Source organism: Melospiza melodia, chromosome 9 (genome assembly GCF_035770615.1).
Source record: "Melospiza melodia melodia isolate bMelMel2 chromosome 9, bMelMel2.pri, whole genome shotgun sequence".
NCBI classification, from domain to species: domain Eukaryota; kingdom Metazoa; phylum Chordata; class Aves; order Passeriformes; family Passerellidae; genus Melospiza; species Melospiza melodia.
In genome coordinates, this window is record NC_086202.1 from 32,791,009 (window position 1) to 32,810,533 (window position 19,525).

General features: G+C 48.6%; 1 protein-coding gene across 1 annotated transcript in view; it reads left to right on the forward strand.

The window, feature by feature from the left end:
- The window catches only part of LOC134422279 (microsomal triglyceride transfer protein-like), a 31,148-nt gene extending 22,762 nt beyond the window's left edge, over nucleotides 1-8,386 (forward strand). The window contains exons 8-20 of the mRNA XM_063164270.1: nucleotides 354-493; nucleotides 571-724; nucleotides 892-1,049; nucleotides 1,258-1,423; nucleotides 2,771-2,878; nucleotides 2,992-3,204; nucleotides 3,301-3,515; nucleotides 4,099-4,196; nucleotides 4,835-4,956; nucleotides 5,613-5,840; nucleotides 6,117-6,241; nucleotides 6,451-6,621; nucleotides 7,565-8,386. Coding sequence (XP_063020340.1) covers nucleotides 354-493; nucleotides 571-724; nucleotides 892-1,049; nucleotides 1,258-1,423; nucleotides 2,771-2,878; nucleotides 2,992-3,204; nucleotides 3,301-3,515; nucleotides 4,099-4,196; nucleotides 4,835-4,956; nucleotides 5,613-5,840; nucleotides 6,117-6,241; nucleotides 6,451-6,621; nucleotides 7,565-7,712 — 2,046 coding nt within the window. The 3' untranslated portion in view covers nucleotides 7,713-8,386. The remainder of the gene's footprint in view (nucleotides 1-353; nucleotides 494-570; nucleotides 725-891; nucleotides 1,050-1,257; nucleotides 1,424-2,770; nucleotides 2,879-2,991; nucleotides 3,205-3,300; nucleotides 3,516-4,098; nucleotides 4,197-4,834; nucleotides 4,957-5,612; nucleotides 5,841-6,116; nucleotides 6,242-6,450; nucleotides 6,622-7,564) is intronic.
- The last annotated feature ends 11,139 nt before the right edge of the window (nucleotides 8,387-19,525 follow it).

Genomic DNA, 19,525 nt, shown 5'->3' on the forward strand with positions numbered 1-19,525 from the left:
ATACAAATTCTACTGAATTCAGTATAAAAATGGACATTCCCATGGAGACCCCAGGGGCCCTGGCAGGGGTCTCAAGACCTCCTTGTTGTGCAAGTCCCTGTGGTGTCACCACTCTGTCTGCCTGCATCAGCCATGGCTGGGAGCATCCCCTTGCTGCTCCTCACCTGGTGGTGCCTTCTCCCACACCTGGGAAGAAGGTGGGCTCTTATGGATTTTCCTTTCCTACATTTTGCGAGTAAAGTAGGTGACTTGGTGGGCTGAAAAGTTCTTTTCCTGCTAATGTAAAGAGAGAAATCTCCTGGCAAGGTGAATAAAAGGTTGCTTTTTTTCCTCACTGCCTTTCCTTTCCCAAGATTTTTGGAGTGGAGTGGCAGCCCTCCAGCAGAAGCCAGTACGTGGTGAGGGACAGCCTGCTCCAGTCAGTCCTGGCACAGGAAAGCCACGTGGTGGCTCCAGCCCTGAGATCCCGCTCCGGCATCAAAATCAGCTCAAGGTGAGGGATGATCCCAACCCCTGGCCATGGAGGGTGGAAATCACAAAACTTCCCACTGACTGTTTCTCCCTTCGCAGGCAGCAGCTCCAGCTGGTGTCTCCTGCAGTGCCTGGGCTGGCAGAGGTGTCTGGACAGAGCCGTGAGGATGTGCTGGCTGGCACAGGGGCACGGCCCCAGCCCCTGGGCATGGCCAGCCTGCCCTTCAGGAGGGTCTGCACCCACTGCCCGTCGGTCAGTGATGCTGCTGAGCCCCAAAACTCCCCCTCAGGCTGGGCACTCGTGGGGTTTGGGGTTAAACCCCAGTGGTGCTTTTGGAGGGGCTGCTTTGTTGGAAATGTTACCCTGTGATAACATGGGAAAAGAGGCTAAATCCCCCCCAACAAACCTCACCTTTGCAGCTGAGAGCCTTCCTGAAGGCGTTTGACAGGCAGAGAGTCAGAACAGACACCTCGAGGGTGGCGACAGCCTGGCAGTTCCAGAGGTTCATCCAGATGCTGCGGAGTGCCGAGAAGAGGGATGTGCTGCAGCTGCTGAGGAGAGCCCCCGAGGAGGCACGGTGAGAACCCCTGGAGCTGTGGCTCCAAAATTCCGGGCGCTGGGCAAGACAGACAGGGATGGTTGGTGCTGCTCCATGGCAGCTCCTCCATGCTCCTCCATCCTGGCTAGTGGCAGTGCTCTCTGGCTTCTCCCAATGCCTGTCCTGTCCAAGCACTGCAGGGTTTTTGTGGGCTGTGCCTCTGCTGATTTCCCTCCTCCTGCTCCAGCCCCTTCCTGGTGGAGGCAGCAGTGGCCACACAGTCAGTGGCTTCCTTGGCAGCGCTCTCAGAGTTCCTGGATTTCAGCCAGGAGCCCAAGTCCCTCCTGGAGAAGTTTCTCTATGCAGCAGCTTTCTCTCCCCGGCCTTCAGGAGAGCTTCTCCAGCTCGTCCTGGTGAGTATGGACATCTCCCTCTCTTCCCCATCCTGGGATGGATCCACACACACCATGGAACAAGGGAAACCTTTCTGTAGAAATTGATTTTCCTGCTCATGGGATTGTTTCATGGGCATTTAATGGGATGGAAGTAGATGCTTTCCAGAGGAAAAGAATCCAGCAGCAGATGCTTTGTATCAGTGCATTAAAGACAATAAAATCTCAATTCAGAGCCACAACATTTTATCCAATTAAATCATGCATGGCCCCCTCAAGGCAGGTAAGTACTAGTTTTCCCTGACTGTGGAAATCCACAAAATCAGAGGGTTTTGGGGAAGCTGCAAAAGGCAGGCCCCAGAGGTAGCAGAACTGTGATTAGAGCTAAGCAGCAGCCATGAGAATGGTCAGCAGAAAAAGTATTTAAAAAGTAGAAAAGCAAGGACAAATAGAACAATGGTCTATGTATTAACACTTGTCTAGAATAACTCCTTGAGCTACAGAAAAGTTTATCTAGGGAGATATTAGGAAGGTTGAAGCTTACTAATGGAGCTCTGTGCATTGTGTTTTCAGGCTCACAAGCAGGTATTGTATTTGAAATAAGCAAGCATTGTTTTAACCAAAGGTACCTGTGCTTATAGTGGTTGGATAGAACTACTGTCAATGTGCTTTTGCTTTGTGTGATTGGTCAAGAAGCTTGTAAGTAAGTTGTAACATTAGGTTTTTTGGCCTGCTGCCTGGGATGTGAGCTGGTGGCATCTTCCCATTGTCATAACCATGTTATTACCGCGCCTGAGTGGGTCGTAGCTGGTGATAGAGAGACGGTGAATCTTGTTTCTTGAATCAGAAGGCTTGATTTATTAAGATAATATATATAATACATTATGACTATACTAAATAGAATATAGAGAGAGGTTTGCAGAGCAACTAGGCTAGCTAAGAATAGATAGAAAAAATCTACAACAAAGTTGTGTTCAAGGACTCAGTCCCCTAGCTTGCACTGGTGATTGGCTCTTAATTATAAACATAGGAAATGAGCCAATCAAGGGGTCCCTGTTGCATTCCACAGCAGCTGATAATAATTGTTTACCTTCTCTTCGGAGGCCTCTGGCCTCCCGAAGACGCAGAAATCCGAAAGAAAGGATTTCTGTGGAGAAATGTCTGCGACACCATGTAATGAGACTGATGCTGGAAAATAAAACAGCTCAAAGCACGTTCCACAGCAGCCCTGTCCTGTTTGTGATTTGTACACAGCCCCTGGCCAGTGACACCTGACTTGCTTGAGATAAGAGGTAAAGCATACTCCTTCTCTTTTTTTCCCCCAATTTCTTTTTTCCTGCTTCCTGTTGCCCCTTTCCTGATGCCCAGGACAAGCTGGATGGGAAGCAGCTGGCACCTGAGATCTGGGAGACAGGAATAGTTGCTGTGGGCTCTCTGGTGGGCAAGCTGTGCCAGCAGAAGCTCTGTGGGCTGCAGGTGGGTCCTCTGCAGTCCCTCACACTTGGCTTTTTGGGACACCCCCCAATTCCAGGGGTGCCCAGAATATCTCCTGTCCCTCACTCCCCTCTCCTCCTGCAAATCCCGAGCAGGTGGTGGAGCGTGGGGTGGAAACCATCCTCGGGGGGCTCAGAGGTGCCCAGGAGGAGCCCAGGGTGGTCATTTCCCTGCTGGCCCTGGGCAATGCAAGGCTCCCTGAGACCATCCCCACCCTCCTGGAGCACGCTGAGGGCGGTCCCACGGCTGTCACCACCGCTGCCACCTCTGCCCTGCAGCGATTCCCCGCTCCCCACATCTCCAGCAAGGTAGGAGAGCAGCTTGTGTGAGGCTTGGTGCTCACCTCCCCACTCAAAGCCAAGCTGCTGGGGTGCCCTTCACTCTTAATTACCCCTTCCCATCAGGTGAAGCAAGTGATGAGGAGGATTTTCCACCAGAAGAGGAAGAGTTATGACAAAACCTGTCGCCTGGCAGCTGCAGAAATCCTCCTGGATAACCACCCCCTGCCCATGGATGTCATCAACATCCTGCTGGCCACCACCGAGATGGAGACAGAGGTGGCCACGTTCCTGCTGCTGAAGGTGCAGAACAGCCTGCGTGACCACCACCACCTGGCAAGGTGGGGCTTGAGGGCACAGGGACGTTTTCCCTCTGCTCTGCATCACCTTTTTCTCCTCCTCCTCCTCCTCAATTCAGCTCTGGGGTTTGGACCAATATATCTTTAAAATGTGCTAACATTGCTTCATGGGGGCTGCCTGGATATCCCTGGAGTAACCAAAGGGATGCAGATGTCACACAGCCAGGCAGAACCTGATTTTGTCATCCTGCCCCATGGCAGCAGGACCCAGGCTTGTGGGTTCAGCAGAGTCCTTGGAGGCTGAAGCTCTGGCTCCCAGGGCAGTGCATAATTTGTGCCTGCAATAATCTTCCTGTCTGCACAGAACAAACCCAGCACTCACATTTTTCAGAGCTAAGCAAAAGCTGCACAAAAATATCTGCCTGGTTTATCCTAATAATCCAGAGGAAAATGGAATTCCAGGGTAGCCTACATCTAAAGCTTTCATTTTTTTACTCACACTGTTCTGGGCAGTCAGCAACCATGAGAAATACTTTGGCAAATTATATTTCCTTCTGTAGGGACCACTGACCCCTTGCCTTCCCTCCCTCCCAGTGCTGACACATCCTTTGCCTCTCTTTTCCAGGAAGATACTGAAAGACATCATGGGAGACCCACGGATCAACAATTACAACTTCTTCTCCAAAGTTGGCATCTCCTCCTCTTTCTCAGCACCTCTGGCAGGTGACAGCACAAGGGACACCTTGGTCCCCTCAGAGGGTTAAAGGAGGGGATGGTGGGAAAAGGCAGCTCCAGAGGAGGATCCAGGTCTGTAGAATGCCCCAAAATCTCAGGGAGGTTTCTGAGAACATCCCCCAGTACCAGAGATATGAACATTCCCTTCTCTAACACAAACTTTTGCCAAATCCTGCTGGTTTGGAAGAGGAACTTCAGCTGGAAATGAAACCAACAGCAGGTTGCTGGTGGGAGTTTCTGTGCTTTCCCTGACAAGTTCCTTTTGTATTTTTAATGAGATGTTCAGAGAGGAGGATTCTTGCACTGAGATTTAAAAGACAGATTCAAATTTCAGAGACTGCAAAAAGCAGCACTTGCTAAATATCTGCTGAATTCTTCACCCCTCATTTCCGCCCCTCTTCAAATTAGCTCAGTCTGGCCTTGCAGAGGGTCAGTGAAGGTGGAATAGCCAGGGAGAAAAAAAACCAACCTTGCAATGCTGAATCATTTGAGTGCTGCCAGAATGAAAGGGGAGGATGCAGAGTGGTACCACAGGTTTGGGTTGGAGGGGACCTTAAAGATCATCCTGTTAGCACCCCTTCCACCAGACACCCAGGGGTGCTCATGGGCATCTCTCTGCCCTTCAGTCACCCAGGACCTGACCTCCACTTTTGGGCTGGACCTGCTGTTTTTGGAGGGTGGATTCCTGAGGAAGAGCGTCTCCGACTTCTCCCTGCTCAGCCACGGCCAGCGGCTCCGTGCAGCTCAGGTGCCACTGAGAGAGGGGCTGGGGGCTGCAGGGGGGTGACAGCACAACCCAGGGGTGCCACTGCTGTCCCTGTGTCCCCTCTTCACCTCCTCATGGTGCTTCACCTCTGCACTCAGCACGTCCTGTGTCAGAAAAAGGCAAATTCCCAAATCACTGGTGTGAAACCAGACTCCTGCTCTGGAGAGGGGAGCCCCCTGCTCCCCAAAAACCAGAGGATGGAACACTGGCACCTCAGGGTGCTCAGGGATGGCTTGGATGCCACACTGGCACCTCAGGGTGCTCAGGGATGGTTTGGATGCCTCAGTGGCACCTCATGGTGCTCAGGGAAGGTTTGGATGTCACACTGGAACCTCAGGGTGCTCAGGAATGGCTTGGGTGTCACACTGTCACCTCAGGGTGCTCAGGAATGGCTTTAATGTCACACTGGTACCTCAGGGAAGGTTTGGATGTCACACTGGTACCTCAGGGTGCTCAGGGATGGTTTGACTGTCACACTGGTACCTTGGAGTGCTCAGGGAAGGTTTAGATGTACACTGGCACCTCAGGGTGCTCAGGGATGGCTTGGATGCCTCAGTGGCACCTCAGGGATGGCTTGGATGCCTCGCCCAAGTCACTCCATCACTGATGTCCTGCTCCTGTCCACTTCTGTCTTCCAGGTGACCTTTGAAGCACAAGGGATGGAGTCGATGATGGGAGAAAACCTCTCGGAAGGAGAAGAGGAGCCAGAGCTCATGGCTGGGATGGCAGCCACCTTCTTTGACGTCCAGCTGCGGCCAATTGTCTTCTTCCAGGGATACACAGACCTGATGGGCAAGGTCCTGCTGAGCAGTGCAGAGCCCACCAGTGTGGTCAGGGGCAACCTCCTGCTGATGGACCATCACCAGGTACTGGATGGGGAGGAAGCAGTGGCCTGTCTGCACATCCCAGCTGAGCCTGTGGATGTTGCACACCACAGACACAGATCTGAGAGCGAGGTGGCACTGCCAGATGTGTCTTGGGGTTGGTAAAGCAGTGGGATGGCTTGTTCTGCCGTGGGAGACCCGTGGCTGAGGTGCAGGGCTGGGATGGACATTCCCAGCAGCCACAAGGCCCTGCTGGTGCCAGCACTCATCCAGGAGCAGGGCCTGGCCACAGGGAGCTCTGCCTTTTCCATCTTCCAGGTCATTCCTCTGCAGTCTGGCCTCCAAGTGACCGTCAGACTCCAGGGTGGGCTGGGGCTGGACATCTCAGCTGACATGGACGTGAGCATTTGGGAGCAGGAGCTGAAAACCAGCGTCAATGCCAGGTCAGCCTGGCTCTGGGAATGGGAATACCTGGGGGACAAGGGTGGATTTCCACTGCTCCCTGCTCTTCTCCTGGTGGGTCCAGCCTTTCCTGGTGCTTACACAGACATTTTCCATGGCCAGACCTCTAACTGAGTTGTTCATGGAGTTGTTTGGTGCCCAGCTCAGGCCATTGCTCTGTGACCAGACCCTACATGCTTCTCTCTCCCAGGGGAAGCCTTGCCATGGATTTCCAGGCAGAACTGGATTCCCCTTTGCTCCAAGCCACCCTGAGGAGCCAGACAGAGGTGGAGACCTCCATCCACTTTGACACCAAGCTGAGGTTTTCCAGCAGCCCCGTGCTCATGTGCCTGCAGCTGAGAGAGGAGCAGGTCCCATACAGGTAGCACCAGATCCTGCAGAAACATCCTGGTGGGCTTGAGAGAAAGGAGGGAAGAGGAGAGGATTAATGGTTGCACTTATTGGGTGGGAATTGGTAGGGATGAGGGAAGGGCACCACAAGTTCCTGATATGAGTGGAAGTCTCATCTGTGACAGTGTTCACAGGGGTTCTTGGATGAGGGAAGAGATGAGGATCTGACTCCATGTTTCAGAAGGCTTGATTTATTATTTTATGATATATATTACATTAAAACTATACTAAAAGAGTAGAAGCAAAGATTTCATCAGAAGGCTAGCTAAGCTAAGAACAGAAAAGAAGGAATGATAACGAAGGCAGCTGTCTGGGACTCTCTGTCTGAGCCAGCTGGGCTGTGATTGGCCATTAATTACAAACATCCAACATGGGCCAATCACAGATGCACCTGTTGCATTCCACAGCAGCAGATAATCGATGTTTACATTTTGTTCCTGAGGCCTCCCAGCTTCTCAGGAGGAAAAATCCTAAGGAAAGGATTTTTCATGAAAAGATGTCTGCGACAATCATCCATAAGTGTTGCTCTGATTTTTTAAGGTTCTCTAAGCCTTCTGCTGTTTACAGTCTTGTAGCAAACATTCTCACACATTTTCTGTAAATAATTGATTGTTTTGCATTCTTTTATAGAAGAGGAGAAATTTGATAGACTGTTGGTTTGTCCAGTGTCATTGGAGAGGTGGCACTGTCACCCTCCAATCCACTGTCACTTTTAGAAATCTGTAAATGTTGGAGTCAGAAAATAAATTTCCCTTTTTTCTTCACCTTGAGAGCAGCGGTGTGTGCGCTCGTGTTGTTTCCTGTCCTATAGCGACAGATGAGACCATCAGGGGATGGTGACTGGGAGGAGGAGGGTGAGATCCACCACCCCCACCAGAGGCTCCTGCCCGTGCTGCTGTCCCTCTGTCCCACAGGGAAGTGCTCTCAGTGTCCCAGTCTGCCGGGAGCCGGAGCAGCACCGCTCGGAGGGGCCGGCGCGGCGCCGTGCCCGGGAGGGAATTTGCCCTGCACCAAACCAACTCCAGGGTCTGCAACCTCCTGCTGGCTGCAGAAAAGGAATAGGGAGCCAGAGCACCTTGGGATTCTCCTCCACAACCACCTTTGAATGAGGAGAATGCTGCAATAAGGACACCAGACGGATGATGAGGAAGGACAAGAGGAGCTGCTGAAGAAGAGACACACCCCGTGCCCCCAAACCTGCCCTCACACCCCAAAGGCTCAGATTTTCCCCTCCTGGACTCTTCCCTTTCATGGGGCAGGGCCTTGCTGGAAGCCAAGCTTTTCCTCATGAAAAACAGCCTTGTTTTGCAAGTGGATGAGTTCCTGAGAGCCCAAGAAACCCTCCTGGAGGACTGCATCCCAAAATGCTGAGTTTTCTCCCTGTTTACCAAAGCTGTCAGGAGGGGACACATCTGCAGCCAGCTGGAAGTCCCCAGTGGAGGGAATAAATGACCTTCCTTGCCCAAGCTGAAGTGTTGTCATCCACCACCACCCAACACCTCCAGGATCAGAGGGCTGGTGAGGAAAAAGCATCATTTCTCCAATTCCTTCCTGATAATAATGTGCGTTGGAAGTCCTTTTTAGCTCTTTTATTGTGGTGTGTGTGCTACAAAACAAGCTTTTTAGGAAAGAAAAGAGGGATATGGAGTATATATTCTTTTGTTAATTATGAGCCTGAAATGTTAGAACTCAGTCTCCGGGTTCAGGGAGGAGACTTGCCTGGTTTTCCATCTGGAGACGCCAATGACATGCGCTTTGGTTATGTACAGAAATCAATGCTCTGTATTTTCATATTGTCTCTGTTTGACTCATTACTCTCCTGGACACATGGAAGGGCAGAAGGAGGAGGCATTTCCAGCAAGAACCTGCTTTCTAGCTCTGTTTTTAGGGTGCTGCCTTTCCTTTTCCTCCTCCTCTAGAGATTGACAAAGGCAGATTTGCCATCCAGCTGATATTTACCCCAAATCAGCTGAACTCCTAGTCCCAAAGGATACCTGTCCTGCCAGAAGGACCAGGTCCTGTAGCTGGGATTGGTGTTGGGAATGTGCTTCCAGACCCTTTGGAAGGGGGGAGGACATCTGAATACAGATTTCACCAGTTTGCATTGCTGCTGGCAGCTTTGCTGTCCTGCTGAATCCTGATGTTTTCCAAGCCCTCCCAAGGATTTTATTTTTCCCAGTCCTGGTTAGATGCTCAAACAGCAATGAATGACCACGGGCCTTTTGGTAAAATCACCCATTTCCTTGGCAATGGCTCCAACCCCTCCCAGAAGGGACCTCTCAGCCCCAGGTCCCCAGTAAAGGTGACACTGTGCCTGCAGAGCTGGAATGGAGTCCCCTCAGTTTGGAAGGGCAGAAAGGGACCTGGATGTGAATTTATTTTACCCAGCCTGTTCCAGTGCTTGCCAGCCCTCTCCGTGAAGGAATTTTCCCTCATTTCCAGCCTCCCCTGGCCCAGCCTGAGGCCCTTTCCCCTTGTCCTGTCCCTGTTCCCTGGCAGCACAGCCCGACCCCCCCTGGCTGTCCCATCCTGTCAGGAGTTGTGCAGAGCCACAAGGGCCCCCCTGAGCCTCCTTTGCTCCAGGCTGAGCCCCCTGCCAGCTCCCTCAGCCTCCCAAGGAGTCCCTCCATCCAGCAGCGAGGGACAGGGACAATCGGGCGGGGTTGGAGTGCCAGGTGTGACGGCTGGTGAGGATCCCCAGGGCAGCCTCTGTCCATCCATCTCCCAGGGATGTCGCAGCGCTCCTGTGGCCCCTCCAGGAGCCGCGTTCCGTGCGGAGCTGCAGAGCAGCAGTGACCTCCAGCGGCTGCAGCCGCATCCCAAACCCTCGCTCCGGCTCCCAGGGATGTCCCACGAGCGGCACAGGAGCTCCAGGGACCGCTGCGATCGACCAGGGCTGGCCCTGGGCAGCCCTCACCCCCTGAGCCGGGTTTGGGGTGGCAATGCCGTCCCCTCCTGCCTCCAGGTGTCACCTTTAGGTCGGACGTGACAAACGTCATTAAGGTCTAAAAAGAAATAAGATTTTTTATTCTGCCTGTTCTCCAGCTTATACACTCTTAACAAAGCATGATATTAAGTCATTAACTACATCACAATAACTTACTGTATTCATTGGTGCAAAGCAATTAACGTCAATATAATTGGCAAAAGTTTTACAGAAATTTAATAAGGCACATACACAGCTACCTTTGGTCATAGCATAGCTTGCAAAAATTCTCATGCATCTTTTCTAAGATACACGCTGACAGCTTTGTCTTCTTCCTTGCTATGGATACACTCGAAAATCATTAATTGTTATTTTTTCTATTAACTCAGCTTTGCTTGCAGGCCAGCTGTCAAGCCCCTCCATATCCAGGCTTGCCGGCACAAGCAATTTTCTGTGTTTTCTTTCCTGCTGCAAGTCACTCTTATTGCCAGGACATCCCCTCCAGCCCTCAGGAGAGCACATGGACATCGCCCTCCAAATGGGACAATAAAACATTGTCTGCCTGTCTGTCTGCCTGTCTGCTCCAGCTGCTGCAGAGACAAAACTACCACGAGGAAGAGTGAGGGAATGCAGCTGAAAGAATGTGAGGATCAGCTCTCCTTGGGAATTTAATGGAGGGGCGGCTCTGAAGTGCTGGACAGAGCTCTCTCTGATCAGCCACTGCTCTCTCCTTCCTAGGCAGCCTGAAACACAAAGAATTGTATTTCCTGACTGCTGGCCCCCAGAGAGTCCTCAAACTCCATGAAAAATAAAAAAAATTTAAAAATTTTAAAAATCAGTTTATAACTCACCAAAGCAGAGGTGGAAATCCCAGCACTGAACTGTGGCAACAGCAAACTTGACATGACGCTGCACATCCCAAACCTCCACTGCAGGGCTGGCAGCTGCCCTGGGACATGCACATCACAGCAGGGTCCCTGCAGGGCATTCCTGGGACATGCACACCACAGCAGGATCCCTGCAGGCCATTCCTGGGACATGCACATCACACCAGGATCCCTGCAGGGCATTCCTGGGACATGCACATCACAGCAGGGTCCCTGCAGGCCATTCCTGGGACATGCACATCACACCAGGATCCCTGCAGGCCATTCCTGGGGCATGCACATCACACCAGGATCCCTGCAGGGCATGCCTGGGACATGCACAGCTTCTCTGACAGCCACAGGGGAATCAGTCTGGAGCATCCCAGGAGCAGCAGCTGGCAGGGTGCTGTTATACCCTGCCCAGCTGTCAGGAGTGCAGGGACACAGCTGAGAAGCTGCACAGGACACAGCAGCAAAGCACAGCAGCTGTGCAATGAGCAGATCCCTGCAGGAAAAGCTGTGGGGGAAAGCTCAGGGCCAGGGCTGGTGAGTCAGGCAGGGAAGTGGCTGAGCTGAGCCAGCAAGGCTGAGATTAAATCCTTTGGCAAAAGCCATGGGAAAGAAAGCTGAAGCTTTCCTAGAAAACTGTTCCACCCACTCCAGTCCTGGCCAAGAGTGTGAGTATTGAAGGGATGCAGTGATTGCTGTAGGAAAATGAGCAGTGAAGAAGGTGAGACACAGCCATAATTCCAAGCAACTGCTCTGCCCCATCTCACAGAACCCAAATCCCTGACTGTTTTGGGTTGGAAGGGCCTTTAAATCTCATCTCATTCCACCTCCTGCCATGGGCAGGGCATCCTCCACCAGACCAAGTTGCTCCAAGACCCATCCAACCTGGCCTGGTCTGGCCATGCCAGCAAGAAAAGGCACAACCACACCAGCTGCAAGCCTCTCCTGTCCCTTACAAACACCTAAATCCCTCCTTGCCCAAATATTGTGGCTGCTGCAGCCTAAAAAGCTGAAGGTGTGATGAGCTGTAGTGATGCTGTGTGGAAGGGAAGCACCCAACAGAGAGGTGGAAGAGTTTTTCCATGGTAAAATCCAGGCAGGGTTTGCAAAGCACTTGTAAAAGCAGGCACTGCAAAGATCCAGAGGAATGCAGCCTGGGATTTAAGGAATGACCTGGTGGGGTCTGGGTTTCACCTTTTGGGAGGGGCCATGAAAAACACAAGGGGAAGGACAGAGTGACTTCATTACACCAAAAGAGGTAGTGGTTCCACCATCACTCTGAGAACCAGAGGGCTGCAGGAGACATTTCAAAGGGTGTAAAACAGCAAAGAGGAAAATAAAGGCTTTTTTGAGGGATTACAGCAGCACCAATGGCCACCAATGAAGTAAATTGTCAATCACAATGAAGTCAATCACCAACACCTGAAGTTTCCACAGGAAGCCCCAGTTTGTATGAGGTGACTTTAGAGCAGCTCCCACACCCCTGAGGGCAAAGCCATGATGCTCTCACCTCCCTCCCATGCAGGTGCCACCAGCTGGTCATTGCCACCATGGTCCTTGATAAAAAGTGGCCCTGGGGACCACCCAAGTGTCCCTCCCAGCCCTGCCGTGCGTGCAAAGGGCAGGAAGCAAGGCAGGAGTGGTCCTTGAGAGGGAACTGCTGCTCTGAGGATGGAGTGGAGCAACCATGAGCTGGGACAACTGAGGCAGCACCAAACCTTTCAGAGAGTTTCCCTAAAAACCCCAGCAACAGGAACTGGGTTTTGGCATCAAACAGGAAAAGGGGAGCTGCCAAAACACACCCTGACATTTCTCTCTGGCCTCATCCCTACCCTGGTTTCAACCCTCTACATTTTCTACCTGGCCACGGCATCAGGGGCTCTTTTTGGCCTGAACCAGTGACACATCAATATTTATTTTTGCACTGGTTTAACTATTTATGTATGTGTATCTATATATGACAGTGTTCACAAAAGTCTTGGGATGAGGGAAGAGAAGAGGATCTGACTCTATGTTTTAGAAGGCTTGATTTACTATTTTGTGATATATATTACATTAAAACTATACTAAAAGAATAGAAGAGAACGTTTCATCTCAGAAGGCTACCGTAGAATAGAATAGGAAGGAATGATAACAAAGGCTTGTGTCTCAGACTGTCTGTCTGAGCCAACTGACTGTGATTGGCCATTAATTACAAACATCCAACATGGGCCAATCCCAGATGCACCTGTTGCATTCCACAGCAGCAGATTATAAATGTTTACATTTTGTTCCTATGGCCTCTCAGCTTCTCAGGAGGAAAAATCCTAAGGAAAGGATTTTCCATAAAAGAAGTCTGTGACAGTTCCTTAAAATTTGCAGCTACCAAGAGTTTATCTCAATGTTAAATTACATAGGGTCAAAGTATTTGTCACACTTCTCTAATCCCTCCAGTAAATCCATCAGGCCGTTATTTCAACCACCCTTTGTTCACATTTTCAGTGCCTTTTGGCCGCCTTGATAGCAGCAGAACTAAGTTACATTTTCTAGTACCCAGAACTTTTAAGGATACTTATTAATTGTCAGTTTGGTTATGTTTTATTTTATTATTATTTTAGTGCTGCTAAGATTAAGCAGAGTGAGAAGGTTATTATGGATTAATCTCACACTGAAAAGCAGCCTTCACCCCCTACTGCTCTTGGCATGACGCAAAGAGTTTGGAGGCTGATGCCCAGGGAGCTCCTGAGTTGTATCTTCCTTGTCAATCTTATCAGCCCCTTGTTTAATTGTAAAAACATAAATAACATTACTCACAGGTGGGAGTAATGTTCTGTTTTATTGCTCTATTGAGTTAGTTTTGTTGACTCATTTATGTTGAGGTGGATTTCTGCCAGGTTTGAGTGTTGCTGAGTTTGAATGAGGTCAAGTTTCAGTCTCCTTCACTTTAAGCCATTTCATGTTCTTTTCCAGTTTTATAAGAGCAGTTTTTATTCAATATTAAAGATGTAACTTTGGGTTCTCTTAAGTGTACCTCTAATGCCACTGAGGTGACACTGAGTTACACTGCAATGCATCTTAAGTGCTAAGTAAATTTTGCTTAAGTATGTTTGTCTACAGTGCAAGATGTGGTTATTTCCTTCTAGAGATAAGACAGGTCCCACTGAAACAGCTGTGATGAAACACTGATAAACACCTGCTTTTGGATAGAAGAAGATACAGTTTGTTGAGCCCTTGATCCTCTCACAGATTGCACAGGTGTCAGTGCTGCACTGCCTAACAGGATCATTCATTGTGATCTCTTCTGCTTTATCTTCCACAGATAACACAGGAGAGTGGGTGGTTGTTCTACATTATGGCTGTTATCCATTGTAAGCTGTTCAGTGTTTCATTGTATGGATACCGGAATGCTGGAAGAATATTGTCTCCAATTCCTGAGACAGTCACTGCTGATAGATTGGTTCCATCACGTGAATTCACTCATTTTTATAACAGGAATTATTCCTAAGACACCATTACCTTATTTATAACTGGCTTTTCATAAATTTTGACATATCTCTGTGTGACTATCCACAAGACATGGTGTCACTTTGGGATCTCTCTATTTTGCTCTGCAGCTGCAGATGCATCTCTTTGAACAGGCTGTCTGCAGCCATTCCTTGCACTGCCTGCTCAGCCTTTAGTCCCTTCTCTTGTTCCAGCAGGGTTGCTGTGCCTTGACCCAGGGCTGTCTCATGGTTTTCCTGTGTTTTCAGAGTTCCAGAATGAGATCTCTGGGCTCTGTCAAAAGCCTCACCTGAGCTGAGGTCCTGTGGTGTTTCCCTACCCTTTTGTGCCACATCCTCATGGGACAGGGCTGTGACCTGCTGAGGGCAAGGCTGCTCCTGCTCTGTGGCAATCAGACACAGCCCCAGAAGGGGATTTGCCTCAATTTAGTCTCCTATAATGAGGGGAAATGCAGTTTCCCTCTTCAGTTTCCCTCAACAAAGTCCATTCTGGGGGCTTTTGCACATCTTTTTCATCTGTGAAGGTCCCTTCAAATGGAAGGTCCTCCTCGATGGAACTCTTACAGTGGCACATCAAGAGATTCCTCTCAAGGGAAGCCCTTTCAGACCAGGGACAGCTGTGTGTGCTCTCAGTTTGAACCTGGAGATGATGAAAATTGGGGCTCTTTCCCTCAATTCCAACAGCACCATAAAGGGTTTCTCCTTCCATTTAAACATGAAAATCATGGAAAACGGACGTGCCACCAAGGGAGACAATACCAAGGGAAGCACCCAAAATGATGAAAAAGGTGTGTTTTCCTTCAATTGAGACCCTTCAAATCACAGCTGAATGGGGATTCTTCCCTGTGGAGAGCTTTGTTCAGACATGGCTTACAGAAAAAGGCCATGATCATATACAGCTGGTTAAAAAGTAAAAGGCAGCTGTAAGCAGCAAGTTCTCATGCTTTTTCCTTAAAAACAGTAAACACCATGTCCTTGAGTAAGTGTTGAGAAAAACATGGTGGAAAACATGGAGGCCTTGAGAATGGTCAATAACAAGTCAACAACAGGATGAGAAAAACAAGTATTAGCCTCAACAAGAAAACTACAGGTATTAGCAACAAAGGAGGGGTTGGCATGTAACCTGTAACCAATGATGAGCTCAGGTTTTGCAATATGTATGAGCTTAATTAACACTACTATAAAAGTGCATAAGCTGGATCAGTAAATCTGAGATTGATGCTCATCAATCGGATGTGGTCGTCTCCCTTCACTTTCGTCAAATGGTGAACCCCGATCGTGATACTGCGATGCACCACGGAGGAGTGAAGAACCGACTCTGGTCCTGAGAAGCAGCCATGATGGCCAAAAAGCACAGAGAAAAAAAAAGAGCACGGAGAAAAAAGAAGCTGAGCTGCGCCGTACCTGAGGCAATCGTAACGGCAAGCCGGACCGAATCTGTGCTGCCGCAACCTTGCAGAGCTGCAACAGCGCTGACGATTTAGGTATGGAAAGGCAAGCAGCATATGATTTATTTACTGCCTTTTTACAAGAAAGGCAGGTTAAGGGAATAGATTTGCAAAAGGATTTACCAGGGCTTTTGACTTATGGCTATGCTAGGGGAGTTTTTATTAACCCCCATACGGTTCATGAGTTAGCGGAGTGGCGTAAATTTGGTGATTTATTATGGGAGGCTACTTTAGAGGACGATAAAACTGGCAAGAAGTTAGGTAAATTATGGTGGGTGGTTCACAATGAGTTATTGCAGCACCAGGCTGAAAGAAATGCTGCCGAACAGGCAACAGCTGCTCATGGGCGTAATAAAGATTCCGATCAGGAGACGGGAACACATTAGCTCCTGCAATGAGGACGTTTTTCTTACCTGCTTCGCCGCCCTCCTCTACTTCAAAAAGCCAGGCTATACAGCACTCTTCTGAGGCTTCCGCACCCCCGGAAGAACAGGAGCCGTGGCCAAGACCAGCTGATAATCTCCCGCAAATCAATGAGCCGATCCTTGGGGCGGAAAACGACCTAGCGGGGGCTATTGCAAAGGAGCGCAGGGGGGGCTTGGGCTGCACTGGCAAGAGAAGCCATGGAAAAGGGGGATGAGGAAGTTATCAGCGCTGCTACCGAGTTGGCTTGTCCTGTTGTATTCAATCCGCAGGAGGGAGGGGGCATGCAGGCTACCATTATAGCCCTTGATTGGAAATGTCTCAGCTGAGCAATTGGAAATGTCTCAGCTGAGGTCTACTGTTAGTCAATTTGGAGTGAAAAGTGAGCCAGCCAAACAGATGTTAGACTATATTTTTGATACCAGTCTTCTTTTGGTGAATGATTGTCGTGGGATAGCTAAATTGATCTTTACTCAACATCAGCAGTTGTTATTTAATGCTCATTGGCAAGGGCTTGTGAACGAGTGTGTGGCGGTACAGAGGCAGCAGGGAGATCCTCTCCATGGTATAACTGTTAATGAGCTTATGGGCCTGGGACCTTTTCTTCGTACCAAGGCACAAGCTTTGCTGGGGCAAGAGAAGTGCCAGGAGGCTATGAGGTTGGTCAGACTTGCTATAGAGAGGGTAAAAGAACGGGGAGGGGTACCCGTGTATATGGGAATTAAGCAAGGGAGAGAAGAATCATTCAGCTCATTTATTGATAAAGCTACTGCTGCAATTGAAAGGGCCAGGGTGCCAGAATAAATGAGGGGGGCATTACTTAAACAGTGCACCCTTCAAATTTGTAATTCTACTACTAGGAGCGTGCTTAATACCCTGGGTGCCAATTGGACTATAGAGGAGGCGTTAGAGAGAATGGCTTTGATGCCAACAGGACCACAAGCCTTTGTAGTAGATGTGATCAAACAATTAGGAATAGGCTTACAAGAACAGGCAAGGTCCTCTCAAAGTCAGGTATTAGCTGCTCTTGCACCGCTTCAAGCATCAGCTGCATTGGCACTGGCAAATAGAGGGAACTGCATGAAATGTTACCGATGCAGAGGCATGGGTCATATGTGTTGAGATGAAGGGAGAATGACCATCCTTTAATGCATCGAACTCAGGTTTATTGATCAGCCACTTTATATAATAGTGTTAACGAACTTCATGCATATTCCAAAATCCAAGTTCATAATAGGCTAACAGAGAAAACTCTACCCACTCCTTTTTTTTTACAATGCCTATAATTGTTTATTAAAAACAGAACCAGTGTTCCCACTGTGATATGAAAGGTTCCCAAAACTTCCACATCTGTTCCCAGGGTGCCATCTTTTCCCAGAGAGGGTGTTTTGCTTGTTATGGGAAGACTGTCTGAGAACCTTATTGTTTATAAAGTGATGCCTGAGAGAGCCTAATTGTCTATAGAAATCAGGCTGGGAACTGCTTTTGGAACTGCTTTGCAACTACCTTTTACTTTTCTCTCAACTGTATGCCTTCATGCCCTTTTTCTTTAAGCCATGCTTGAACTAAACTCTCCACACTTCCCCCGTCTTTTTCTTTTTGAGAAAGGAGGTTAGTTTGCCAGGTTTTCTCTATCATCCTACTAACCATCTTTTGGATACAACTACAGAAACAAGGTAAAATAAGTAAAAGCAGTAAGAGTACACCTAATATCCCTATAGCATATATTACAAGGTTTCTTAACCATGGTCCCAATCCTAAACTTTTAAGCCACTCATCAATTCCCAATCCTTCTACTTCCTTAAGGCGGTTAAGCCCTAGCCATACCTCTTTTGTCTTAGCATGAATAGATACAGAATGATCAGATAAATTCATGCAACACATCCCTTCAAACTCTTCACACCCATGGCCTTGTGCTAGCAGTAAAAAATCTATGGCAGCTCTATTTTGTAAAACAGCGTGATCAACACTTTGTACATCTGCAGTTAACATATCTAATAGCTGTGATGTCTTATTCAATTCACCCTTAGCCCAGCACCCTATTTGTTTTGGTAAAGTCATTGCTTTGCTTGCAGCACCTCCTGGTAGGAGAGTTGCAACCACCACTTGTTTAAATTTACTCCAGAACCATGGATCTCCTATTTGACTACAGTCTAAGTTATGTAAGCTGCGCCTTTGCCTGCTCGTCTTATGACTTAGTTGCATTAACACAGATATATTAGGGTGGAATAATGATAACTTGCCTAAATAACAAGGTCCACCCTGAGGTTGGGCAGGTATACCATTCCAGGCTCTATCTCCGCAAATTAAAAATATTCCTGTGGGTCATTTCTTAGGTGTCATGATACTAGAGCCTTTACATTGGTTATAAAGTTGTTTGCACACTATGTCTTAGAGATGAATCTAGATTAGCCCATGTCTGTTTATGTTGATTCATCCTTTGAAAATTAGAGTAATCAAAACTGAACCACCCACCGTTGGAAGTACTGGTCATGCTAGCATTTGCACTTCCGAAAAACTAACTCCTCAGGTGGGGAATGCAAAGGAGTATTAAGTGACTGAATTAGCAGGCATTGGCGGTAGCTGTCACTCTGACTGGCAGTATACCCTTTTTGTGCGGGCAATTTAATATTTACCATATTGCGCATACATACGGCGCGGTTATTAATAAGATTGCAGAATTCTTGAGGAGACCATACTGGAAGCCCTACCAAACACGTTTGAAATGGGTTAGTAACTCCTCCAAGACTGAGACAAAGCGATGACTGATTAATCTATCTAGCAAGTGTTATCCATACATTATCTCTAGGTTGACTAAAATGTGTTACCCTTAATTCTTCAGCTACCACTACACCTAGCAATATAACAAAAGTGAACCTCATTTTTCTGTTTTTACTTTGACTTTCTTTTTCTTATCTGTTTTTAACCTTACTGTTCCCGATAACTGAAGACCACACCTTTGTAACCTTCTAATGCAGTTATCCATTGCCTGATTGGGATCTCCTCTTATAGGCCCTACAACAGAATGTTGTGTTAAAGGCACCAGTTTTCTACACCTTACAGAGGCTATATATGATGTACTTTGAGCTTTAACCCTTTTCAAAATACTCTGTACCTCCCACCAATAATAAGCCAAGATTTACTGCTCATGAGATTCATAAAGGTCTAAAGCTGAGGCAGTGTTTAGCCCTGTCTCATTCCGTAGTGCCCACTCCCAATTATGTTCCCAGGTATGTCTATAATTACAGGTATTACACCATAAATGAAAAAGTGACAACTGATCCACCCAAAAGGTCTTATCACAACCCCCACAACACAGTGCAACCCAAGCAGCACAATTTGGGCCATGACATTCAAGGCAGTTCTCCTCTGCCTGTCCTCTTATGTGGAAAGATGATAATGATTCAATAATGTTAATCAGTTCCCTGGCCGTCTGGCAACGGCGTGTTACGGCCCTGTCGATGGCTTTCGAGTGTCCCTTCAGCTGTAGCAGTAGTGGTCGCAGGATCAGGAGCAGTTTCTTCTCCAGACGTTCCTTGTCCCCTTCCGTGAGGTGGTCCACCAATCGCTGCATCAAAAACAGGTTTAGTCCACTTGGCAGGTACCCACAATGCTCCTGTAGGGGTGGAAATACAAAGATATCCCCTTCCCCAGAACAGGACCTTAGCAGGATCCTTCCATAACCCTGTCTTGGGATCTCGGTATTTTACCCATATTTCTT